Source organism: Gymnoscopelus braueri, assembly GCF_963280865.1.
Source record: "Gymnoscopelus braueri genome assembly, chromosome: 18".
Classification (NCBI taxonomy): Eukaryota; Metazoa; Chordata; class Actinopteri; order Myctophiformes; family Myctophidae; genus Gymnoscopelus; species Gymnoscopelus braueri.
Genome location: NC_137618.1, coordinates 33,084,925 through 33,108,957, shown reverse-complemented (window position 1 = coordinate 33,108,957; position 24,033 = coordinate 33,084,925). Strand labels below are relative to the sequence as shown.

The 24,033-nt window shown below is 42.6% G+C and overlaps 1 protein-coding gene across 1 annotated transcript; it reads right to left on the bottom strand.

Moving 5' to 3' along the window:
* Positions 1 to 1,811: 1,811 nt before the first annotated feature.
* Positions 1,812 to 4,354, bottom strand: evx2 (even-skipped homeobox 2; the record flags this gene model as incomplete). Its single annotated transcript, XM_080413190.1, has 3 exons — positions 1,812 to 2,426; positions 3,390 to 3,613; positions 3,961 to 4,354. The coding sequence occupies 3 exons, from the start codon at positions 4,352 to 4,354 to the stop codon at positions 1,812 to 1,814; spliced, it is 1,233 nt and encodes a 410-aa protein (XP_080269316.1).
* Positions 4,355 to 24,033: the final 19,679 nt, after the last annotated feature.

The following is a 24,033-nucleotide window of genomic DNA, read 5'->3' as shown; positions in this document are numbered from 1 at the left end:
AGTTAAAATATTTAAATTGATACAGTAATTATTATTTTAAATACAGAGATATAGCCTAATGTACAGATATCACATGAGACCCTAGGGACAAAAGGCCAATAGGCTACTATTTTCTTCATTTAATTTTAGTGGTCGTCTGTCAGCCCTTTAAAGCCTCTTTTGAGTGGACTATAAAAATGTTTTCCATTTTTATATTCGCCTTAATTCGCAAGAAATATAGGCTAGGTTTAGAATTTGGTCGGTGGGTTAGTTCACAGGTCAATTAGCTGGCTATGGTGGCGAGTACATCCAGTGTTTTAACATTGAAAACATTCAGCAAGTCACATAAATAAAATAAAAACAAGTAAAAAGTGTTTCGAAATAGCCTACCATTCCCAGGGCGATCAATATTTCAGCTTAAAATTATCAGCAGGACTATTAATGATATCTGCAAAATATTTCGCAATTTACAGTTCACATGTTTTATCATTAACATATTGGTGATGTCCCAGCAGGAGCGAATAAAATAGCACGTTGCCAATTTTACACGCGCAGACAGACTGTAAAGCTAGGCTATTTGTCAGAACTTTGGGCTTCAGTCCCGTTACAGTGTGTGCTGAGTGAAGAGGTCCTTTAGGGATTACATATGGAAATACCAGATTTGATTTAATGAGGTTGCCCGCATCAGCGAGACAACACAAATGTAAAAGAAAATGTGTTAGTCGGGAGATGTTTTCAATATCAGTAAAGACATTTTAGGGCGTGTTGGTATTTTCTATGTTGTCTTGTTGTTCTAAAGTCATCAAACAGTTCAAATGCCGATCAAGGAGGTACCGTACTGCTTTCACCAGAGAACAGAGTTGAAGACTAGAGAAAGAATTTTACAGGGAACTGTACGTTTATGTACCAAGGACATATGTGTGTTCCATGTCTTTTGAATTTCTAATGACTTCCCTCCGCGGGTTGTTAGCACTTGACAGCGGGTCTCAAAACGAGGAAGTTTCTTACAGTCATGTATTCAACGAAGCTCCATCTAGGTACATGATTGGCAATTTTTGTCATGATCCTCTCGTTATTAACATAAAAATTGACACGATAGACGTGGCACAAAAGTATATGCACCTTGCTACCTGATTAGGGATGTCCCTTGTGCGCTGAGGGGGTGTTGTGTTGGGGAAGCCATTGCTGCCAAAATCACTATCCTCAGTCAGTCTAAGAAGAAATACTGTAGGCCTATATTCAGTTTGCCACAAAACGTTGCACCTTCTAAAAATGGATAAAACAAGCGTGGCTTTTTGACACCAAGATAGACAGTCTGGGTTTGATTTAGATTTTCAAAAGACAAGCCTTAATTTAGATCAATTTCAGTTGGCCATTGATTTGATTAATTTATAAAAAATAATACAAAGAAATAAATTAGCCAATTTAGTTTGCAATTTACATCTATTGAGGCATGAGTGAAATGATCACAATATTTCCTCGGTCATTTTCAAATTTCTTGTGCAAGTTACAAGCAAATACAGTATAGGCCTACAACCCCCATAAAATGGGTCTTTAATGGCCAAACAAAATAGCTCCAGGTGTCAGTAGTAGAAATGCATTTTTTTTGTTCATTTTAAAAATTGTCAGTGCTGTTAGCGTTGGCAGTTAATGTGCTCATTCTATGGAAAGCAATGTTTTTGACTTCAGAGAAAGAGGGGAAAAAAATCAGCATATTTTTTAAAATGCTGTCTAATTAACGAAGAAAAAGTGGTATTTTAAGTATAGGCCTATCCCACAACAAGCTAGGGCAGAGCAGAAAATGAGCATTGCAGTATAGGCGCTGTCACGAGTTATCTGTTAAGAGAAGTTTCCTCTCGTGGATCTGGTGATGGGACTGAGGTCTTGCTGAGAACCGCGGCGGAATAAGGCAAAAATCCACTTTCAGATCTTTGCCCCGACGCTGTGCAGGTAAAGTCAGGGTTGGCGCCCCTGCCCAGCGCGCTGGCGGCCGCCTGGCTGCTGTGACAGCTGAGACACGAGCAAGGCCCGGCGGCCGACGGTACGCACCCGGCCGCCGCCGCGGCTGCCGCGGCTGCCGCCGCTGCTTGCGCCGCCACCGAACTGTTCAGGCCTGCGGGCGACTGGTAGAGTCCCGGGTGCCTGAAGCCGCAGAGGAGCTCCGGTCGTGAGTAGGGATGGGAGAGTGCGCGGAAAGTGTCGAGGGGGCGCATGGAGGCGGCGAAAGGTGACGAGGCACCTGACGCCGCGGCGGCGGCGGCTGCCGCTTGGACCCCAACGTGCGGGTAGTAGTGTAGAGGCATGTGTGAGTGGAAGGGGTACGGTAGACTTCCGGTAGCTGCGGCGTGCGTCATCATGTAGGTGTAGAAGCTGGGGTCTGCTGGATGGGGCCACGACATCGCCAAACGTTGCCTTTTATCCTTCATCCGTCTGTTCTGGAACCACACCTGTGGACAACATTCAAAACGAAGGCCAATATTTAACCACTTACCACTATTCTTAGTGAAACGGACCTGATTTGCAACCTCCGGTTCACTGCATAGGCTACAGCAAATCTCTTCATCAAAAAATAGCCGATCTACAAGCTCACAAGCATTCCGAGCTTGTAGATCTGCTATTTTTGGCTAGTGTGCCCCAGAATGTGTATGCTGGGGTTCAAGTGGTTACTCTGGTTGTTTACAGTTTATGCTGAGCTCTGGCATAAGGGTAAAGAGTGGAGGCCTATACTCTATTGGTTCAACTTATTTACAGGTACGTGTTAATGGTGAGGTAAATTGTAGCCTATATGGTACAGACTAAACAGGTCTTATTCAAGTTTAAACCTGCATTGACAGGTTTTTAAAAATATGTATTGTATCCATGGCTAGTGTAGGCTACATGAGACCAGTTAGCAATCCTAGCCAAAGTAGGCTAAATACATCTGTATTAATAATACAACATTTTTATTAATAATAATAATAATAATAATAGATATGTTAAATATAGATTTTTTTTTGCTTCTGTAAATTGTCAAAGAGATATGGTCTACCACTTTATTGTTTTGCAGCATTTTTTTTTAATGTGTGTGTGTGTGTGTGTGTGTGTGTGTGTGTGTGTGTGTGTGTGTGTGTGTGTGTGTGTGTGTGTGTGTGTGTGCGTGTGTGTGTGTGCGTGTGTGTGCGTGTGTGTGTGTGTGTGTGTGTGTGTGTGTGTGTGTGTGTGTGTGTGTGTGTGTGTGTGTGTGTGTGTGTGTGTGTGTGTGTGTGTGTGTGTGTGTGTGAGAGAGCACACCTGTGCGTGTTCTATATTTACAATCAGTATCGAATAGAAAAATAATTTGTAAATGTAAGTATTGTGCTCTCTCACATGCACGCGTTCGCTCATGCACTTGAAGTTGTGACTGAAAAATAATAAGGAAAATTGTTCTGTACCTTGATTGTAGTTTCAGGTAGATTAAGGGATGCGGCTAATTCACATCTTCTTGGTCTCGAAACGTAATTTTCCCTGTAAAATTCTTTCTCTAGTCTTCCAATCTGTTCTCTGGTGAAAGCAGTACGGTACCTCCTGACTTGATCGGCATTTGAACTGTTTGATCCTCCCATTCCATTACCGTTTAGGTTTGAAAGGGAGGATGAGCTTCCAGAATCGGAAAACCCTAAAATATAAAAAATAAAAAAGGGGAGGAAATACATTTAGTTAGCTGGATATATCCTTCAGAACTAATGTAATTCTATATAGGCCTGGTATAGAGCCTATGTTTGATAACCTAATATTTAATAAAGATCGAAATGTATAAAATTGAGGTGAAGTTAATTTATATTAGCTATAACCCAATAATAGTTACTAACATTAACCTATTTTGTTAATAGGTTATATTATAGCGTATTAATATAAGTTCTAATAATAACAAACACAATAAAAGCAATAGAAATACATATAGTTTAATTCATAATTGTCTAAATAAATAAACAGTTTTTTGTTTAAGGAATAAATAAAAAATACCTTTGTTGTTTTCCTTGTGCTGGCTCGGGGAGCGATGCGACGGACACCCCACTTCCACATCACTATTCATATCTGAGTCTTGCGAAACTTCAGGGTATAAATTCATTTTCTTCCTGCTTTCCGATGAGGAAATTTCCGCCGAAGATGTATTCTCGCTGTTGTGGTGGTTAACAAAAAGACTGTCGATTTCAAATTTGCCTTTGGTTGGGATGTCCCCGAGACTTCCATGGATCGAGGCTGAAGTTATTCTCGGGCTCAGTCGGCCACTGTGTGGAGAATTTTCGAGGGCCTCCAGCACTGAGTTCCCAGCCACGTCTGAAAGCCTCTTGCCTGCGACGGGACTGTGCAGACCCCTCTCCATCAAGATCATTTCTTTTCTTATCCTCTCCATCATTAAGCCGTGGTGCGAGGAAAAAACAAAACAGTTGTCCAGAGCTGGTGGTGCGCCGGTGAGTTGTGACGGAGGCTAATCCGCATTCAACTCATGCAACTGTCTCTAAATAACTGTCTCTAAAAGCTTTTTACAAGATAGACCGCAAAAAGACACAAGAATCTGAATGCGATCAACGAACAACACTGACTCAAGATGACCCGTGCATCCTTCCTAGCCCCAAATGTCATTCATCAAAGGTGGTTGCTGTTCGTCGTTAAAATGCTCCCGTGACGTTGCTCGAATGATCATTTATTGTAACAGGTTTATAAGCAAATAAATACGAGAGGGCTGTCAGTTGATGATGGAGGCGGCCTTCGGTCAGACGAATATATCCAAGTGGAGGGGAAGAGGAGAAGTGAGGAGTGAGGTGCTTGTCCCTGGGCTGATCTGAGTCTGCTTCACATTGCTCTTGGGTTTGGCCTCTTGGGTGAAATTGACAGTCTGATTAATAAAATGAGCCGGGCAACATTTCCCTCTTCATTTAGGAATATTATTATGCTTTGATTCTCTATTGTTTCTCCTCTTCTGTGTACACCCGCCCCTTTGCTATCGCCCTTTCTTTTCTTTATTCCCAGTATATCGTGCTCTTTTATTTATTTTCTGATTATTCTTTTTCTAATCTTTTTTTGGTTATACAAGTAGGCTATTCGTTGTTGTGGGGATTCAGATAATTGCGCAATATAGTTAACCCTATTTTTGAATCGGTGACTCACTTTCAGTTTTTCTGTTTTGTTTTGTTTTGTTTGTTTGATTTTTCGTTCTTTTTTCTAGATTTTGTTCCTGCTCCCTTGACTCGTCAACTGCACATTTTGAGATGTAATAATGCAGGATTTTCTTTTCTTTTCTTTTCTTTCTTTTTTAAACGAATTCTGCTGTAAGGTTGCAGCTGTTCACATTTGACAGTTGACGAATAAAATGCATATTAGGGTAGCATATAGTGCAGGCTTAAATTAGAGTCTCGTGTATCTCTAAAAACAAAAACTGATAGTTTAACAATCAATAGATTAATTTCGATTTTCACACAGTCAGCACTGTTAATCCAGTATAGCTATATTTTCTAATTCTTCGTTATGGTATTAAACTTGTGTATATTGGAATCACACAAGACTAAACTGTGAGTTTAAGTTATATCTAATAGCCAACAGAACATCTTTGAAGAGCTTATCATAGCATCATCATCCACGACATGCTTGCAGTCTGCAAGGAAACCAGTTTATTTCATATTGGAAAGGTCCTGACGACTGGCCTATCTAATCAGCTAATTATTGTCTCAAAATCTGTTCAGAGTAGCATCTCCAGCCAAGGATCTCTCGTAGTGGCAGCATTGAAGAAGAGAGTAAAATAATTTTCGATGTGTATTAGACGAGACATAAAAGCCATGGAGGATGGACCCCCGGCTATGCCTTGAGATCAGTGTAGAAGCACCATCAATGTTCCTCTGCGCGTCCTTTGGCGCCTCCCACTGTTTTTTCAAAATCATTACACTTCTACAAAGTACAGGACACCACACGCCACTAGATCAGATAGAGAACATTATGATTCTTAATTCTGGTATTTAAAAAAGGCATCTTTATTGGTGAATAATTCAGCTCTTTTCTCCAGGTTTTGGAAGAATGATGTACATTAAAGTGTTTTAAAGCCAGCTGTCTCACATTAATTAATCTACCTATTTATGTCACATTTTCAAAAACTCATTATATATTATATTTCAATGAATACATTAAAACCAGTATCATTTTAAGAAGGTCTCTCATGACCTAAGAGCAAATAGTGAAATATATACATTTTCAAAAGTGTGCTGACGTTTAAGGAAGCCATCATGCAGTTTCTGCATGGTTTTCAAATCGGATAGTGCTTTGTAACACTCACTCACACATACATTGTTTTGGAGTAGGCTAATTGTCCAAATGACATCATGCATTGCAATGTGTTATTTTTCATTGAAGGTCCGAATTAGAAAATTGAAATAATGTTGATGTTCCTAAATTGAATCCTGGAGGTATTATTATTATTATTATTATTATTATTATTATTATTATTATTATTATTTTTTGTATTAGTGCTATACCCAAGGCAGTGTCATGATCTGTGTCTTGTGTGCTTCCTTGCCCCTTCTGGCCATATTTTCAACTCTGTCTCTGCCCATTTATGGCTTCCTCTTAGTTTTGGCTATGTTCTTCAGTCTTTGGGCATGTTGCATCCTCTGTTCATGTTCCTTGTTTGGTTTGTCTTCAGTCTTGATTCCCTGTGGTTGTTTATCTGTTATATATTGTATTTTACATTTTCTGCCAAGTTTCTGTAGTTCTATGTTAAGTTTGTGTTTTGGTCTTGTAGTTTTGTACTAGTTTCACCAGGTGTAGTGTATCTTATTTTGTAGTGTTATTCCTACCTGTTCTTCGCGTTTGTTCTGGTTGCTGTTACCTGTCTTGTCTAATCAGTCCTGTGATTTGCCAGTGTTTTCACCTGTGTCCTGTTAGCCTATCCCAGTGTTAATTGTCAGTTGATTTCACCTGTGTATAAAGACCGTGCCTCCTCATGTGCCTTTGTGTTGTTTGCTCTCAGTCAGTATGTTGCATGTGTTTAGTTGTGTTAGCTCCTTGTGATTCCGCCTACGTTCCTATTATTAGTATTTATTAGTGTTATATATTTGCCCCTAGTTCATGATGAATTCATATCCTCGTGTTGTATGTTCCTGGTCCTCTGTTGTTTAGTTAATAAACCCCTTGTATTCGACCTGCCCTGTCTCTGTCCTGCGCTTGGTCCTTCCTCTTGACTCTGATCAGGTAGTGCTCATTTTCAGCAACTTGCAATATATTTAATATTATCCCAACATCTCAATAATTTGACCCACAGTAAATGCAGAGATGGACTATAATAAGACACAGTGTACATTTTCAGCTGTGTGTCTGATGTTTGATTTGTTGGGGGGGGACAAGGAGAAAACTAGATGTTTCTTATATGAAGACTGATTAACACTGGTGCATTCTAATTTCAATCATCAGAGGTAAACATTTAGAAGCGGCTGGCATCACTAAAAAGAAGACTCTCCATTACTCAACTGGTAAGTCATCTGTGGACTTGAACGTCACGTGGCTCACTCTAAAGTTCTTTTAAGGGAATTCCCACCTGAAACAAAACGGTGATGTGTGTACAAATTGGACATCTTATTGTTATGGTTCCCTGATTTGGCTGTGTGCTACATCAGTGGTTTTCAAAGTGTGGTCCAGGGACCCTCAGTTCCTTGAAGGTGTTCCAAATGGACCTCTACAGGTCTGTAACTCTGAGAGTTGACAGATGGAACCAAATGGATCCACCTGTTACATCTGTACACTGTCACAGTTATCGGGATCCTTGAAATAAAAAACTTTAGGACCACTGACATGATGAACCATGTGCTGTACTGTACAGTTATTGCAGGCCACAGAATACAGAGGAGAATGACATCATTTCACAAGCTGAGCTTACATTTTAAGTATTCAGACAGTATGAAAACTGGGCGGTCGCCTGCACTTCCCAGCACTGAAAAACTATTAGTGTTCAAGTAATAGGTGAGAACATCTAAGTGTGAAGTAGGAAACTGCATGAAGATTAACTCCACCTCCCCTTTCCTGTTCTCTCTCCAGAGACCAGTCATTGAAGACAATGGGTTGTGTTCATAGGAGCAGTGGTTCTCAAAACTTGTCATTTCAGGGACCTACAAATGAATATACACTTGACCATGGACCCCCTGATTGGGCTGTGGGCTACATGCATCCGTGGTTTTCAAAGTGGGGTCCAGGGACCCTCAGGGTTCCTTGAAGGTGTTCCAAATGGACCACTACAAGTGAAAATATTGTGCCAATAAAAACAAAATAAATCAAGATTGTATTGAAAATAATAATCTGCTATATAGGGTTAAAGTGGTTAAACTGATCATGATGCTATATTAACACATTTAGCTCAGGACCCCCTGGAACCTCTTCAAGGACCCCTGAGGGTCCCCCAGGCCCCACTTTGAGATCCATTGCTTTGGAGTACAGGAAAAAGGCTGTTTCCCACCCCCATCATTACACATTAACCGCAGGAACCCTAGCATTCCTGTGTTCTGGGTATGTCATAACGGATGACCATTTGGCAAAAATAGCAGATCTACAAGCTCGGCATTGGCAACGCATGGCATTACTATGCATTGTGAGGTTGGCTATTTTTGGTGAAGCGATTTGGTATAGAAAAAAGAGACCCAAGTACAGACCCCCTGGCGATCTCGGTCAACAAAAGTTTAAATGGTTAATCACTAAGATAAGCGAGTACAGCAAAATAGCCAGAAGCATGTTTAAGACCTTATGGTTCAAGAGGTATCCACAAGTTTCCTAGGGCATTATGGGCATCACTTCCTGTCGATTTGATCCCTGATACATGATCAAATCGACAGGAAGTGGTGCCATAATGCCCTAGGAAACTTGTGGATAGGCCAAAACATGAGGCTGCTTGATATAGTCCCACCATGAGGCTGATTGAAAACATTTGGGTTGGAGATATTTCCTTGGCCTACTGTGTGCATTTAGGCCAAAGTTTGATGCTGACTAGACCAGCTGTGTTCGTTAGCTGTATGCAGTCCAGCTTGGTCGCCAGAGGACCAGGACACACTTACGAACCCATGGACAGACACGTGGACGGACAGGGACAAAAACAATCTTCGCCTCCCTGCGAAGGGAGTGTGTGGAAATAATACTTTTCATAGATTCATTCAGGGATCAGCTTTTATATTCTCCTATGGGGTCATTATTATGTTTCACTTGCTGACTTTTTGGAGAAGGAAGGCGGCAACATTCCTTCTCAGATACTTATGAACGTAACCAAGCTAGCTTATCCCCATCAGTGTCACAACTTAAAGAATCTATAAGAAAACAGACGGAGAGATGGTCTCAGACAGCGTAATTGCTCGGTATTGCTGGCTATATGTTGACATATGATGTCAGTAGTGAAGCCCCACTATACAGGGAAAATCCAGATGGCATCATCCCCGCATTGAACTGGCCTGTTGCCAACTAGTGAGGTGTTAGTCAATGCCAAAGTACAAAACAACTTCACAAGAACAATGTTGGTGTTACATTATGTACTTTTTTGTTTTGACTTTGACTATTGTTCAAACTGGAGCTCTGACATAACATGCTAATCACTTGCCTTTTATGGTTCTTTCGGATCTGGCGCAATTTCTTCTTATTTTGGGGCCTATAAGTGGCTCAGTCAATGGACTGTACCTATACTGTATTTAGCACTGGCATATTATTTGAAAATAATGTGTGCACCTCCTCTACAATGAGTGTGGCTTCCAAAATCTGACCCACCCTGCCATTGGATCCATGAATTTAGCAAATTTGTAATTGCGTGTTTTTAAACCATAGCCACGTTTCTCATAGTTGTACACTATATACAGTTTCAGTCAACGTCTTGAGATTAAAAATTATCTTTAGAGCCGTAATCAAGCTACACAGAATTTTAGATTAAAAGGCAAGACCATATATAGGAAGGATGTCTTATGTAGTTTTGCTGATCTGTCGACTAGGTTTGGTCTCCCCGCTTCCCATTTCTTCCGGTATCTCCAAGTCAGACATTGTGTTAGATCACTATTTTCACACTTTCCTCAGCTACCTCCAACCCAAATTTGGGAAGAATTCATCCAGCTTGACCCATTCCAAAAATCGCAAATATCAAGGATATATAATGATCTACTGTCTTTGGATGATGCCCCCGATAATAAAATCAGGGAGGCCTGGGAGGCTGAACTTGGGCTGACTTTTGATGACAGTTGGTGGGATGCTGCCCTAAGTACTTTCCACACAAGCTCAACCTGTGCACGTCTCACACTTATACAATTTAAAGTACTATTTAGAATTCATAACTCCAAAGCTAGACTATCGCAAATCTATCCTAATGTGACAGACAGTTGTGATAAATGTCATTGGCCGGGTTTCCCAAACGAATTTGAGCTCGTGCGCAGCCTAGAAGCTGCGTAAGAGCCTCCACGCACCTGCGCAGTAGAAACCCCGCCACACACTATCTTCGTTAGTAGCAGCTGTGTGTGCCCAACGTGCCATCTAAACTGGCTTCAGGAGATACCATCGTCGTAGGTTCTCAATCGCACGGCGTTACGTGTGTGCTAAAACTACATTCGCGAGACAGCATGGACGTGAAGACCTCCTGGACGACGCCTGCGTAAACTACGTAGTGCTGTCCTACGCTACACAGCAGTTTAAACACCCTTTGCGAAAGTGAAATGGATCATAAAAATACCAGAGCCAACTGTCAGATGTCCTGAAGCAGTCCACTCCAAATACAACTTTTGAATAATATATTTATGAATTAAATTACAGCGGTGAGGTGATATCTGCAAGGTAAATAAAACACTAAAGTGTCCCCATTATGCAAGTAAATTAAATATACTTAAAATACCAAAAGTAAAGGAATGCAGAATGTCCCATTTCCCAAATTTAATATGTATTAAAATATTTTGAAAATAGCAGATCTACAAGCTTGTGAAGCGTTGTGAGCTTGTAGATCTGCTAGTTTCAAAATATTTTTTAACCATTCATAAACATGGCGAGCGCAACAGCTGTCACTTTGTGAGAGGAACTGGGGACTTTCATCATAACGTTTAACTATACAAGTAAGACGCGCGAACGCAGCTCGAAAATATTGTGTATTTACGGACGTGTGTGTGTGTGTGTTGCAGGCTGTGTCTAAATTCCTGCACTCTGGCGCCCTCTGGCCCTCTACTAGGCAGTGCATGAACACAGACACACACACTCACAAGCCGAGCAGAGTTTCATAGTAGGCTCCACTTGGGCGGAGGCGCGGCTTCCTTCCGCGTTCGCAAAAACTTCGAAATTAAGGAAACATGTTTAGCTCAGCATCATTTATATACCTTTAGTTAACTTGGCATATGCTTAATATTTTTATCAGACGATCGGATCATCCGTGAGAGTACAATTTGTAAACTTCGGGTTCATGCATAAAGGACGAAGCAGCGTAGCCCTGGTTCAGAGCGTTAGTGAGTTCCCTCTAACGCCCTGGAAGACCCCTCGCTCTGCGCTTGTACAAGGAATTCCGCTGCCCTGCGAGTGCTCAAGAGTAGTAAAAATAAACAAAACCATTTCGCTACTCACCAAAGCAAAGGCTGTTTTGTGTTGTTGAAAGTCTATTCTCGGAGGTGGGAAGCCTCTCAGCACCCCAACTACTCTGTAAAATACACTTTTTGGGCAGAAAATAAAATATGTCAGCGAGACGGAAATTATTTTTATTTACTCCACAGTGCCCTCTACAGATCTGGAGGATTGAACTTACCATTAACCAAAATCTGTAGAGGGCACTGTGGAGTAAATAAAAATAATTTCCGTCTCGCTGACATATTTTATTTTCTGCCCAAAAAGTGTATTTTACAGAGTAGGTGGGGTGCTGAGAGGCTTCCCACCTCCGAGAATAGACTTTCAACAACACAAAACAGCCTTTGCTTCTGTGAGTAGCAAAATGTTTTTTTTTATTTTCACTACTCTTGAGCACTCACTAACGCTCTGAACCAGGGCTAGAAGCAGCGCAGCCGCCCGCCCTACCCAAAAGAACAGATCTGCAAGCTATAGACACGGCATGTCGCAGTGCGTTGACAGCGTGTGTGTGTGTATATATATATATATATATATATATATATATATATATATATATATATATACATATACATATATATAATGTGTGTGTGTGTGTGTGTGTGTGTGTGCGTGCGTGCGCACGCGGTGTCGGTCGGTCGGTCGGTCTTTTCATAGATCTATTTCGCTACGATGGGTGTTACTAGCGCCCCAGGGCGCTCGTAACAAACTGCTTCGTAGGACAGCACTGCAGGGCTACGCCTCTCCCAGGAGTAGGAGGAGAGTAGGATACGCCATTCTGTCTCCCGAATGTAGTTTTAGTAGACACGTAACGCCGTGGACGTAGGAACCGATAGCACGTAGGGCACAACCAGCTGCTACTAATGAGGGTAGAGCGGAGGTTTCGCCGGGTCCCAGGCTCTTACGCAAGCTGCGTAGGCTACGCATGACCTGAAATCTACGTGCCTGCTATGATACTGCGCAGCCTGTGTGGACGCACGTAAGACCCGTCGTACAACCTGCGCAGGATCTCAACGCAGCATCTCTGCGAATCTCTTTGGGAAACGCGGCCAATATTCACCCTGTAATTTAACCCATATGTTTTATTCATGTCCGCTCCTGATTAACCTCTGGAAAAAATATTTTGACACAATGTCCAAAATATTCACAATCCCTGTAAATATTTCTCCACATACTGCTATCTTTGGGATTCCAGAAGAAGCTTGGTTCACTCCCAGACAATTAGAGGTTTTGGCTTTCACCTCCTTAATAGTAAGACGTCATCTTCTTCCCCAGTGGAAGTCTACTAAACCACCCTCTAGTACCCAATGGCTGAGAGAAGTAATGTCCTTTGTAAAATTAGAAAGGATAAGATATTCTACCTACATCTAACTACATTCCAAAAGAAATGGGATCATTTCTTGACATTTTTTAACTCCATCTAATCCCCATGCACTTGCAGAATGACCGAGACCCCCCCCCCCTCTCTCTCTTCTCCTCTCTTTCTTCCCCCCTCTACCTCCTTTCCTATATCTCTTTCTATTTGGTCTTTGTTTTTATATTCTTTGTTCTCAAAAGCAAGATTATGTACCATGCTCTTCTTCTTGTTATTTTAATTGTTCCTTTTTCTGATGTCTGTTATGTTTGTTTGTTTAAAAAAAAGAGAAAACATTTAAGGAAGTAGGCAAGACAAATGACCATATGCTGACAGTTTTCATTTCATGTATGCTTAAAACAAGCTTGATATATGCGATCATACTGAACAAACAAAGATTTTGTACCTAACTTTCAATAAAAATATGAATGAAAAAAAAAAAAAAGGCAAGACCACTTTGGTAGAGGTTTGGGTTGTGTAGTTACCTTGCCATGATGTAACTCCAAAGGTGGACAAGAAATCAAAAATAATTGCTTCATTGATTAGAAATGGATAATTCCAAATATGCTCGTCATTGACTTACTGACAAACGTATACTAAGTTGATTCAGACAATATAGAACATCACCAAACCCAGTGCTGTTTATTTTTTTAATAAATGTTAACTTCCTGTTGATTTAGCTATTTTTATTAGGAAGAAACCCCGGACTGGATCCACGGATCCGGATCTTCAAATAGTAAAATCAACAGGAAGTTGACATTTTTAACACATTCCCCGCCAGAGGTTTTTTTTTTTTACTTCCCCCTCTGCCAGCATTGTTTTAACCTTTTTTAACCATTTTTTAAGTAGTCACAAAATATTTTCCGTGATCACCGTCCTCATGGTGATCCCCTCATTACACACACACAGGAGTCTCGTAGAATCGTGGGGAAAAAAAATCAGATTGCGGTAATCCGTTCCATAATTGCAGCCAGTTGAAATAAATAACATGGTAAAAAAAAAGTACACAGGAGCCGAGATACAGGATTTTAAAGTAATAAGTTAACCAAGGAGTGAATGGAGCTAGAAATCGTTGGATCGCGATATCTCTGGTTCTGTGTGGATAAATTGTATACTCGTTGTTGGCGGTAAACGGGTGTATTTTTCAACAACGGTTATACTCGTGTTTGGCAGGTAATGTTAAAGAAAAAAAAAACGTACTGGGGTTGATGTTCTATATTGCCTGAATCAGCTTTGTTTGTGTTCATTTACGGGCTAAAAGAGTAACATTGAGACCTGTTTTACTGTACAATGTAAGTCATTGAGAAGCATATTTGTCTCCGCCAGGCCGAAGGCCGAAGTATGGCCGAAGTATGTTTTACCCCCTGTCTGTCTGTCCGTCCGTCCGTGTGTGTGTGTGTGTGTGTCCGTCTGTCACCAGCTGTGATTGGCTAGCGAGACACATGATGTCATCATGCGAATCGGTACACATTATTTCAGACAATTCCGTCCGATTTGTCACATTCCATCCTGATTGGTGAATTCAGAACATTGCTGGCCCACACTAACCTACCTGACCTGGCATAGACCTGTGCTCCGAGGAGCACTTCTTCTAGTTTGAATTATCAATTTCTAATCAATGGAGCAATTATTTGATTTCTTTTCACCTTTGGAGTTACATCATGGCAAGGTAACCAACTACACAACCCAAACCTCTGCCAAAGTGGTCTTGCCCTTTAAGTGGGCTAACATACATTTAATCCGCACAATCACAACAACAGACAACAAACTATTACTCACAACAAAAACTTTTTCTCTGCAGTGGTCAGTTCCCTTATGAATGCGTGCCGGTCTCCATGGCCATTTGATGAAGAAAAGTATTTAATTTGGGCCAAATTGAATGCTCAGATATTGTCTTGTAACATACAGTATATGTATAATGAATCTAAGGTCAAGTATAAATGCAATGTAATCTGCTTATAACACTACAGGTATAAGCAATCAATATAATGCAATCATAACACATTATAAAGCCTGGTCAAGTATCATAATACGTCATAAATATGTCATTTTTGTAAATTTTGTCAATTTATGCAAGAACTACACCTTCAGGAATTTACTTAATTACTTTACTGAAGCACACAATGACTATAGTGACTTATAATCACACTATAATGCATTATAACAGTGATTATAATGCATAAGATTATAATGTATTACAAATATTATGATTATTATACAATATGATCCTTGCCAAAAAAAAGTCTTAGTATCCAGCTATTATGTATTATAATACTTGACCTTATAAGTCATTATGAAATGCTTTGTAATGTCTTATAAAGCACTGTACTTATAAGTTCTTCATAACTATAATTATACAATGTTATAAACAGATTATAATTATACGTTATGCTTTTAAATTAATTCATTATGGACTTGTGATGCATGCATACAAGCGTTACCCGAAGTTGCAATGAGTCTTACATTTCCAGCATGAGCTCTCAACACAACGCATGGGGGAAGTGTTATGTCAGATTATCATGTCCATCTCACAATAGAAACATAAATGATACACTTAAAGGGATATTTCACTTTCAAACATGTTTGGGGTCATTTAAACATCTACTCAGACAGTTTTTAAGTGTTCAGTGATTCAGTATTTAGATATTTCATATTCATTTTATCAGACAACGCCCCCTTCCTATACAAACCCATTGTAACTTCAAACTCTATTTTAATTATGATGATATTATATGATGATATTGACCTTGTAATGCGTGAGGGGCCGTGTTTTTTCAATTACTCTTTTCATTAATTTTTTGGGCGGTGAAACCGCCCCTATAAGTGAGGTTTGGAAATTTGTACAATTATCCTGCGCTGTGAAACCGCCCCTATAAGTGAGGTTTGGAAATTTGTACAATTATCCTGCACCGTGATTGGCCAATCACAGTCTATTCAGGACTGTGATTGGCCAGTGTCACATGACACATGTGCATAGCCCTATATAAGAAACCATAACTTGAAAAAAAAACAATAAATTTGTTTTTTTCAAGTTATGGTTTCGTCCATCATAAAGAGTGTTTCAATAAATGTATTTATCTTTTGTACATGATTGGTTGACTCCATTCAGTATTGTGATTAGCTAGCAAGACACCGCCCACTTCACACAGGGTGTGATTTTTGGGCGGTGAAACTGCCCCTATAAGTGAGATTTGGAAAAATGTACAAATATCCTGGGCAGTGAAACCGCCCCTGAAAGTGAGGTTTGGAAATTTGTACAATTATCCTGCGCTGTGATTGGCCAATCACAATCTATTCAGGACTGTGATTGGCCAGTGTCACATGACACATGTGCATAGCCCTATATAAGCAACCATAACTTGAAAAAAAACATAAATTTGTTTTTTTCAAGTTATGGTTTTGTCCATCATAAAGAGTGTTTCAATAAATGTATTTATCTTTTGTACATGATTGATCGACTCCATTCAGTATTGTGATTAGCTAGCAAGACACCGCCCACTTCACACAGGGTGTGATTTTTATAATTTATTTGGAAAATGACAAAATACAATAAAATCACACCCTGTGTGAAGTGGGCGGTGTCTTGCTAGCTAATCACAATACTGAATGGAATGGAGTCAACCAATCATGTACAAAAGATAAATACATTTATTGAAACACTCTTTATGATGGACGAAACCATAACTTGAAAAAAACAAATTTTTGGTTTTTTTCAAGTTATGGTTTCTTATATAGGGCTATGCACATGTGTCATGTGACACTGGCCAATCACAGTCCTGAATAGACTGTGATTGGCCAATCACAGCGCAGGATAATTGTACAAATTTCCTGGGCCCAGATCACAGCGCAGGAAAATGTACATTTTTCCAAGTCTCACTTATAGGGGCGGTTTCACCGCCCAAAAACTAGAGGATCTCCGCCAGGTCAGGTTGCAGCACGTCCTGCAAAGCTTAGCCTATGGGCGGTGCCAGAGATTAGCTGGTGACAGACGGACACACACACACACACAGACGGACAGACAGGGGGAAAACTCTCCCCCATACCTTCGGCCTGGCGGAGACAAAAATCACACCCAGTGTGAAGTGAGCGCTGCTATTTATGAGCGAAGTTTTAAGTTAATGTCATCATGTGTCTCGCTAGCCAATCACAGCACATCCTGCGAAGATAAATATTCAGACCCTTTGCTATGACACTTGTATATTTGCACCGCTCGGTGCTCAAAAACAACAGTGGTCATCACAGTGATGGAAGCTCACTTTTTTTTTTAAGTGAGGTGCTATTTATGAGTTATTAATTTCATCATGCGTCTCGCTAGCCAATCACAGTACGTCACAGCCAATCAGCCAATCACAGTACAGCGAAAGACACAAAAACTGCAGTTTTGTTTCTCTGATTGGCCAACCTGACCGTCGGCTTCACTGACTGTGTGTGCAGTGTACGACTCCAACATGTCAGACAACATGTACAATGACTATCGGGTTAGGGAGTATTGCACAAATGGGTGGGCATGTATATTCGACTTGCATCATTCCCGATTTGCATGGCGACCGAGTAGGCCGGCTCCTCTAGTACAGGGGTCTTCAATGTTTTCAGGTCAAGGACCCCCTAGCTGAGAGAGAGATGAAGCAGGGACCCCCCCCACTACATATTGTATAGAATTGCATTGCAGATTAAACCTTTTCATAGATTTCATACTGTAGATAGTTTCATAGACTTATTTGACTACCTATCATCAGTGTATGTTGGATTCATGTTAATGTTATTTTCGGTTAATGTTCCCCTCAGAATAGGGGATGCTAGGGTTCAAGTGGTTAATGTAAACAAGAATCCTATCACACAAAGATTTGGCAGCCCCCCTGTAGTAACTCTGAGGACCCCTTGTTGAAGACCACTGCTCTAATATATTATCTATTGAAGAAAATCCACCTTCTGTGTGTCTGCCTGTCTGTGTACCCTTTATCCCATATGTGGAGATCCCTGATGTCATCAATATGATGTCATAGTACTGACGTCATAGACTGACCTTGCAGTAGTATAAAGTTGGGTACTAATTACTCTGACAACAGGTAAAACGGTTATCTCATAACCGGAGGGGCATGTGTTCCCAACGGGCATCGCCCTAGTAATAAGTATAACAATTATAATAATTATAATAATCTGAATAATCTAAATAATTCTCAGGGCTTCAGGCACCAGTTCTGTCTGCTGCAAAGCTTTTTGTATATACAGTAGGCCTATGATTACTGCATAAACACTTTGTCACAGGCAGGTATGACTGCACTTAAACCCATCTGCTAATGCTATAAACAAATCCTATAACTAATAGATAAAAAGCCAAGGAATTATTATCACTGTAAAATCCTGAAAACAAATAATGTCCTAAATATTGATAACTCTGATGCGTGCCTGGTGTTATTAAATTATTCATAATCTCAGAACCATCCTCTTAGACGAGGATGCCTGGTCTATCCTGGCAGTGCCAGTGGCCATTAGGAAACCAGCACCAAGCTTTGGCTAAATTCAGAACAAATGTGTCACCACCAATGATTGCCTTGTTTTTATTGTATTTGTCATATTGATTATTGTATGTATTGTTTTTGGTGTTTTTTTGTCTACTTGCCTAGGGACAGCAGATGCAAATTAACTGCTATATAACTCTGGTGCAATTACTATTTAATGCTGCACTGTTCCTGTAATACTAAACAATAAATTAAGTAAAATGGCAAACTCCCATAGTAGATATCGTTTATTGCCACAAAACTGACAATTTCAGAGCTAATACTATACTCAGAGTAAGCTGCAAGCTCACTAAGCTGCACTTCCTCTGTTGGCAGAAGTAAATATGATCTACAGTATGTATATCAACTCAAGTGCATAAAAAAAAAGTTTTCTAAAGCTAAGTCGTATAGACTCGTATAAAGGATATGTCACAATTATTTTCATAGAAATATAGTTGTCAGTCTACCGGTATAGGCTAATATCTGTCACTGTGACTGTTTGGGTTTTCTTGTGTTAGACAATGTTAACTCAAGGTCAAAGGCAATGGTAATTAAAGTAAATCTATCAACTGCCTGTTTTTGTTTATAGAGGACCAGAATGGATGTAGTATACTGCAGATTTAATCAATTACACTATATATCGGTCTGCTGATATTATAAATTGCATTTAGTCCAATGATAACTGGCAACAGTTGTATCTGTGCACAAAATGAACAGTAGTAAAAACTTCAGATGGATACGGAGCCCCTTAGGGGACATTACTAGGTAGATTGTTTTAAGGGTAGGTACATTATTTTAAGAGCTAGGTAGATTGTTTTAAGGGTAGGTACATTATTTTAAGAGCTAGGTAGATTGTTTTAAGGGTAGGTACATTATTTTAAGAGCTGGTGGTTTATGTTTTCTGGTATGGAAAAAAAAATAGGCTATAACATTTTTTTTGAGGGATGATTTTTTTTTTTTGAGGGATGAGTTTTTTTTTTTGAGGGATGAGTTTTTTTTTTGAGGGATAAGTTTTTTTTTTGAGGGATGAGTTTTTTTTTGAGGGATGAGTTATTTTTTTTGAGGGATGAGTTTTTTTTTTTTGAGGGATGAGTTTTTTTTTTTGAGGGATGAGTTTTTTTTTTGAGGGATGAGTTTTTTTTTAGGAGGGATGAGTTTTTTTTTAAAAGAGGGATGAGTTTTTTTTTTAGGAGGGATGAGTTTTTTTTTTAAAGAGGGATGAGTTTTTTTTTTTAGGAGGGATGAGTTTTTTTTTTAAAAGAGGGATGAATTTTTTTTTTTAGGTTAGTTTTTTTTTTCATGCATGACAAAAAAAAAAAACTTTGAAAAAAAAAAAAAAAACTTGGACCAAAAAAAAATATTATGCCTATCTTGAAAATAAAACCTCTCCTTTTCAAAGTCGCTATTTATAGAATAGTGGAGCGGCTAAGAGAAAAATCGTTCACTTTGTGATGCAAGCATGAAATTTGGTACATTTACTCTTCAAACCCCACTCTTTTCAAAAATACCGCTGGCCACGCAAAATTCCAAAATGGCGGCCCACAAATCCAAGATGTCTGTCCAAAAGTGAGGTTTTTCCTTTATAACTCGAAATGTATTGATTTTAAGCACCATAAATGTATTAAAGTTGAATTTAAATTTGGGCATTGTGGATATTTTGGTACCACGTACATGACTGTATCTATTACGGTTCTTGAGATACAGCATATAGGTACTTTTACAGACTCAGGAGAGTAAGAAATGTGCAACATTGATTGTTAATAAGTGAATATGGTGATATTTGGTGTTATTTTCATAACCTGTTATTTTCAGTAGGGTTATAACATACAATTCTAAATCCAAGATGGCGTCCAAGATGGCTGCCATTAACTTGAAGTAACCATATCTTAGCAACTATGATACTTTTTTTTTGGCGTGCATATGTTTTTTGGTCTATGTATCCAATGGGGCCATTGCAGTACAAAATTTAGACGTTGATAAAAGTGGATATTTTGGTACCTAGTGCATGTCTATATCTATTGCGGTTCTTGAGATACAGCTTATAGGTTCTTTTACGGAATCGGGAGAGCATAAAAAAGAGGTTTTACCACGGTTCTCCGTTTACTACTCACTATGGGATATCAGCGCCCTCAGGCGATGAGACAGAGCAACACACACGCTCCCGGTGCCAATACTGATTGGCTAAGGGTATGTCACGAGTCCGGAAGACCCGGGAGTATAAAGCTCCCTCGTGACGTAGGCTCTTCCTCTTTTCTCCACTCTGCAAGCGAATGCGCAGAAATTCACACACAAGAAGCAAGAAATTTTACAACTTAACCCAACGCGGAATACAGAGTATTTCCCCACGGGAAAATCCTTGCGAAAAATTAAGTTTTCTCCCGGAACTTATTTAAGTATTATTTGTTTGACTATCCTCTCAGTTTTCCTCTTTTCCTGGTCATTGAATTAGCCGGTAGCTTTTTCATTCATTCAGCGGCTAGGCTACTGGTAGCAGCTAGCTAGGTGCTACTAGCCAAGTTAGGCCGCTGTGTTTCCAGACCAGGAATGGACGACCGAGCTGTAGCCTCCTCGTCGCCGCAGACGACCCCCACCGCGTCTGTATCTACTGCCTGGGGGTCGACCATGCGCTCACCGCTAAGGAGCGCCAGGGCGAGAGGGACGAGTGCCAAGGGTGCTCGTCCTTCACAAGCCAGCAGCTCGACGCCCGGCTGGACAGGGTAGAGACCCTGGTCCGCTGGGTCAGGGACGACTTCCGCCGCCACCGACACAGGGACCCCAGGAGTGCCGCCCGAGAAGACACTCATGGGACCCCCACCGGTGCCGACGCCGAAGATGAGGCGGCTAGCGGCGACGACGCTGACGCCACCCTCCGCCGCTGCCGCTGCGCATATATCGCCGCCGCAGCTAACTAGCAGCGCCTCCACCTCTCCCCGTCGACACTACGACTGGGCTGCTTCGCTGGCCGACAGCGAGGAGTCACTGGCCTTCGAGGAGCTGGAGGACGAGTTGGACCTCGCGTCTTACCAGGAGGTCCAAGAGGTGTCCATGGCGAGCGCCGACGGGGTAGGCGGAAACCCCGAAACCGTCGAAGAAGTGGTCGTCGAACCGGTAACGGCGGTGTTCAAGCGGGCCATCGCCAGGTGCGGTTTGGTGCAGCCCGTGGAGAGCCGCAACGCCACCGCTACTGCAGTAGGTTTCCAGGGCTTGGAGGCTCCACCAACACGGGTGGTGGAGTCCAAGAAGCTCCCTGAAGCGTATGGGTTCAAGACGGCCTTGATGAGCTCCTGGGGGGATCATCAAGACCCGCAAAGGCTAGCCTTCCCCATCGACCTAATCTCCGCCAGGGACCTGGGGCTGATCGAAGTCCCTCCGATGGACCCGGTGCTGGCAGAAGGACTGGAGGACATGCAGTCAGGTACGGTAGTGCTTGGGGGCGCCACACCGTCCTTCTACAATGAAGAATTGAGAAAATCCTCCGCGGCGTTGAAAAAGACCTACGCCGCGGCCGGACAGGTCGCAAAGACCCTCAACGCCGTCACCATCCTCCAGGGCTCCTCTGCCGTGCGGCTCGCGGAGCTGAAGGGAAAATGGGGCGATGACGCGAAGGAGCTGCATCGCTTGAACCAGCTCACCATCTCCTGCACCCAACACGCCATTAATTGGACCGGCCGGGTGTTGGACGACTGCGCGACCATCGAGAGGGTGCGGTGGCTCGACCTCGCCACCTTCACAAAAGTTGCGCAGAAAATCGACGCAAAGAAAAAGCTGCTGGCCCTTCCACTCACAGCAGGTAACCTCTTCTGCGGGGCAGAAAAGTACCTGAAGGACTCCACGGAGTCGGCGAGGGCCCGGAAAGAGGCAGCGGCGGGTCTTTTGGCCCCGAGGTCTCCCCAACCAGGCAGACCCCGCCAGGAGAGGTCTGCCTTAAGGGGGAGACTCTCCTCGCCTCGCGTCTTACCAGGAGGTCCAAGAGGTGTCCATGGCGAGCGCCGACGGGGTAGGCGGAAACCCCGAAACCGTCGAAGAAGTGGTCGTCGAACCGGTAACGGCGGTGTTCAAGCGGGCCATCGCCAGGTGCGGTTTGGTGCAGCCCGTGGAGAGCCGCAACGCCACCGCTACTGCAGTAGGTTTCCAGGGCTTGGAGGCTCCACCAACACGGGTGGTGGAGTCCAAGAAGCTCCCTGAAGCGTATGGGTTCAAGACGGCCTTGATGAGCTCCTGGGGGGATCATCAAGACCCGCAAAGGCTAGCCTTCCCCATCGACCTAATCTCCGCCAGGGACCTGGGGCTGATCGAAGTCCCTCCGATGGACCCGGTGCTGGCAGAAGGACTGGAGGACATGCAGTCAGGTACGGTAGTGCTTGGGGGCGCCACACCGTCCTTCTACAATGAAGAATTGAGAAAATCCTCCGCGGCGTTGAAAAAGACCTACGCCGCGGCCGGACAGGTCGCAAAGACCCTCAACGCCGTCACCATCCTCCAGGGCTCCTCTGCCGTGCGGCTCGCGGAGCTGAAGGGAAAATGGGGCGATGACGCGAAGGAGCTGCATCGCTTGAACCAGCTCACCATCTCCTGCACCCAACACGCCATTAATTGGACCGGCCGGGTGTTGGACGACTGCGCGACCATCGAGAGGGTGCGGTGGCTCGACCTCGCCACCTTCACAAAAGTTGCGCAGAAAATCGACGCAAAGAAAAAGCTGCTGGCCCTTCCACTCACAGCAGGTAACCTCTTCTGCGGGGCAGAAAAGTACCTGAAGGACTCCACGGAGTCGGCGAGGGCCCGGAAAGAGGCAGCGGCGGGTCTTTTGGCCCCGAGGTCTCCCCAACCAGGCAGACCCCGCCAGGAGAGGTCTGCCTTAAGGGGGAGACTCTCCTCGCCTCGCCAATCCAGCGCCAGCGGCAGCTCCCGCAACTCCTCAGCCCGTCCCACCAGAGTGGAAGGGCCCATGTCGCTGGGAGTCGGCGACGTCCGTCGCAAGGACCCCCGCTCCCCCCCTCCCCCTTCTTCCCCCAGATCCACTCGACGCGGTGGCGGGAGAGGACGTGGTCGCGGGCAGCGTGTTTGACATTTGCCCCCCGGTGTTACCGGTTGTTCGGCTGCCCCCCCCACATCCACACGGACGGAGTGGGGGGGGATTAGCCCCCCTGGTCACCTCGGGAAAAAGACTTGGCCTTTTCATGGCCCCGACGGAAAACAAGCGACAGAAAGTAACAGTGTTACAGAGCCAGGCCTCTGCTGTTTTAACTTGTCCACATGTTGTTTGCCAGGGTGTTTGTGTGTCAAGTGTGTTTCAAATAAATGTTCTGAAAAATACAAAACCTCTCATTCTTTCACCCGCCTCAGAGCGGCGATGCGGAGGGACCCCCCTTGGGGGGGCCCCTCCGTATCAATGCCCTCCAACCATAAGCCCACAGCGCTTGGACAGTCCCTTTGGAGACTGTCCAAGCGCTGCTGGGATGAATACTGTGCATGCTATGAACAAGACAAAGGTATTAAATCCATTGCTAATTCTAAACGCCAATGTACAAGGGTCACGCCAAAATTTCCATTTTTACCATCCATCCAGCAGAGGGCGCCAGAGGCCCACTGTGAAAAGGAAGGTTTACAAAATGGCGGCGCGGGTCGAGGGTCACCCCAATGTTTACA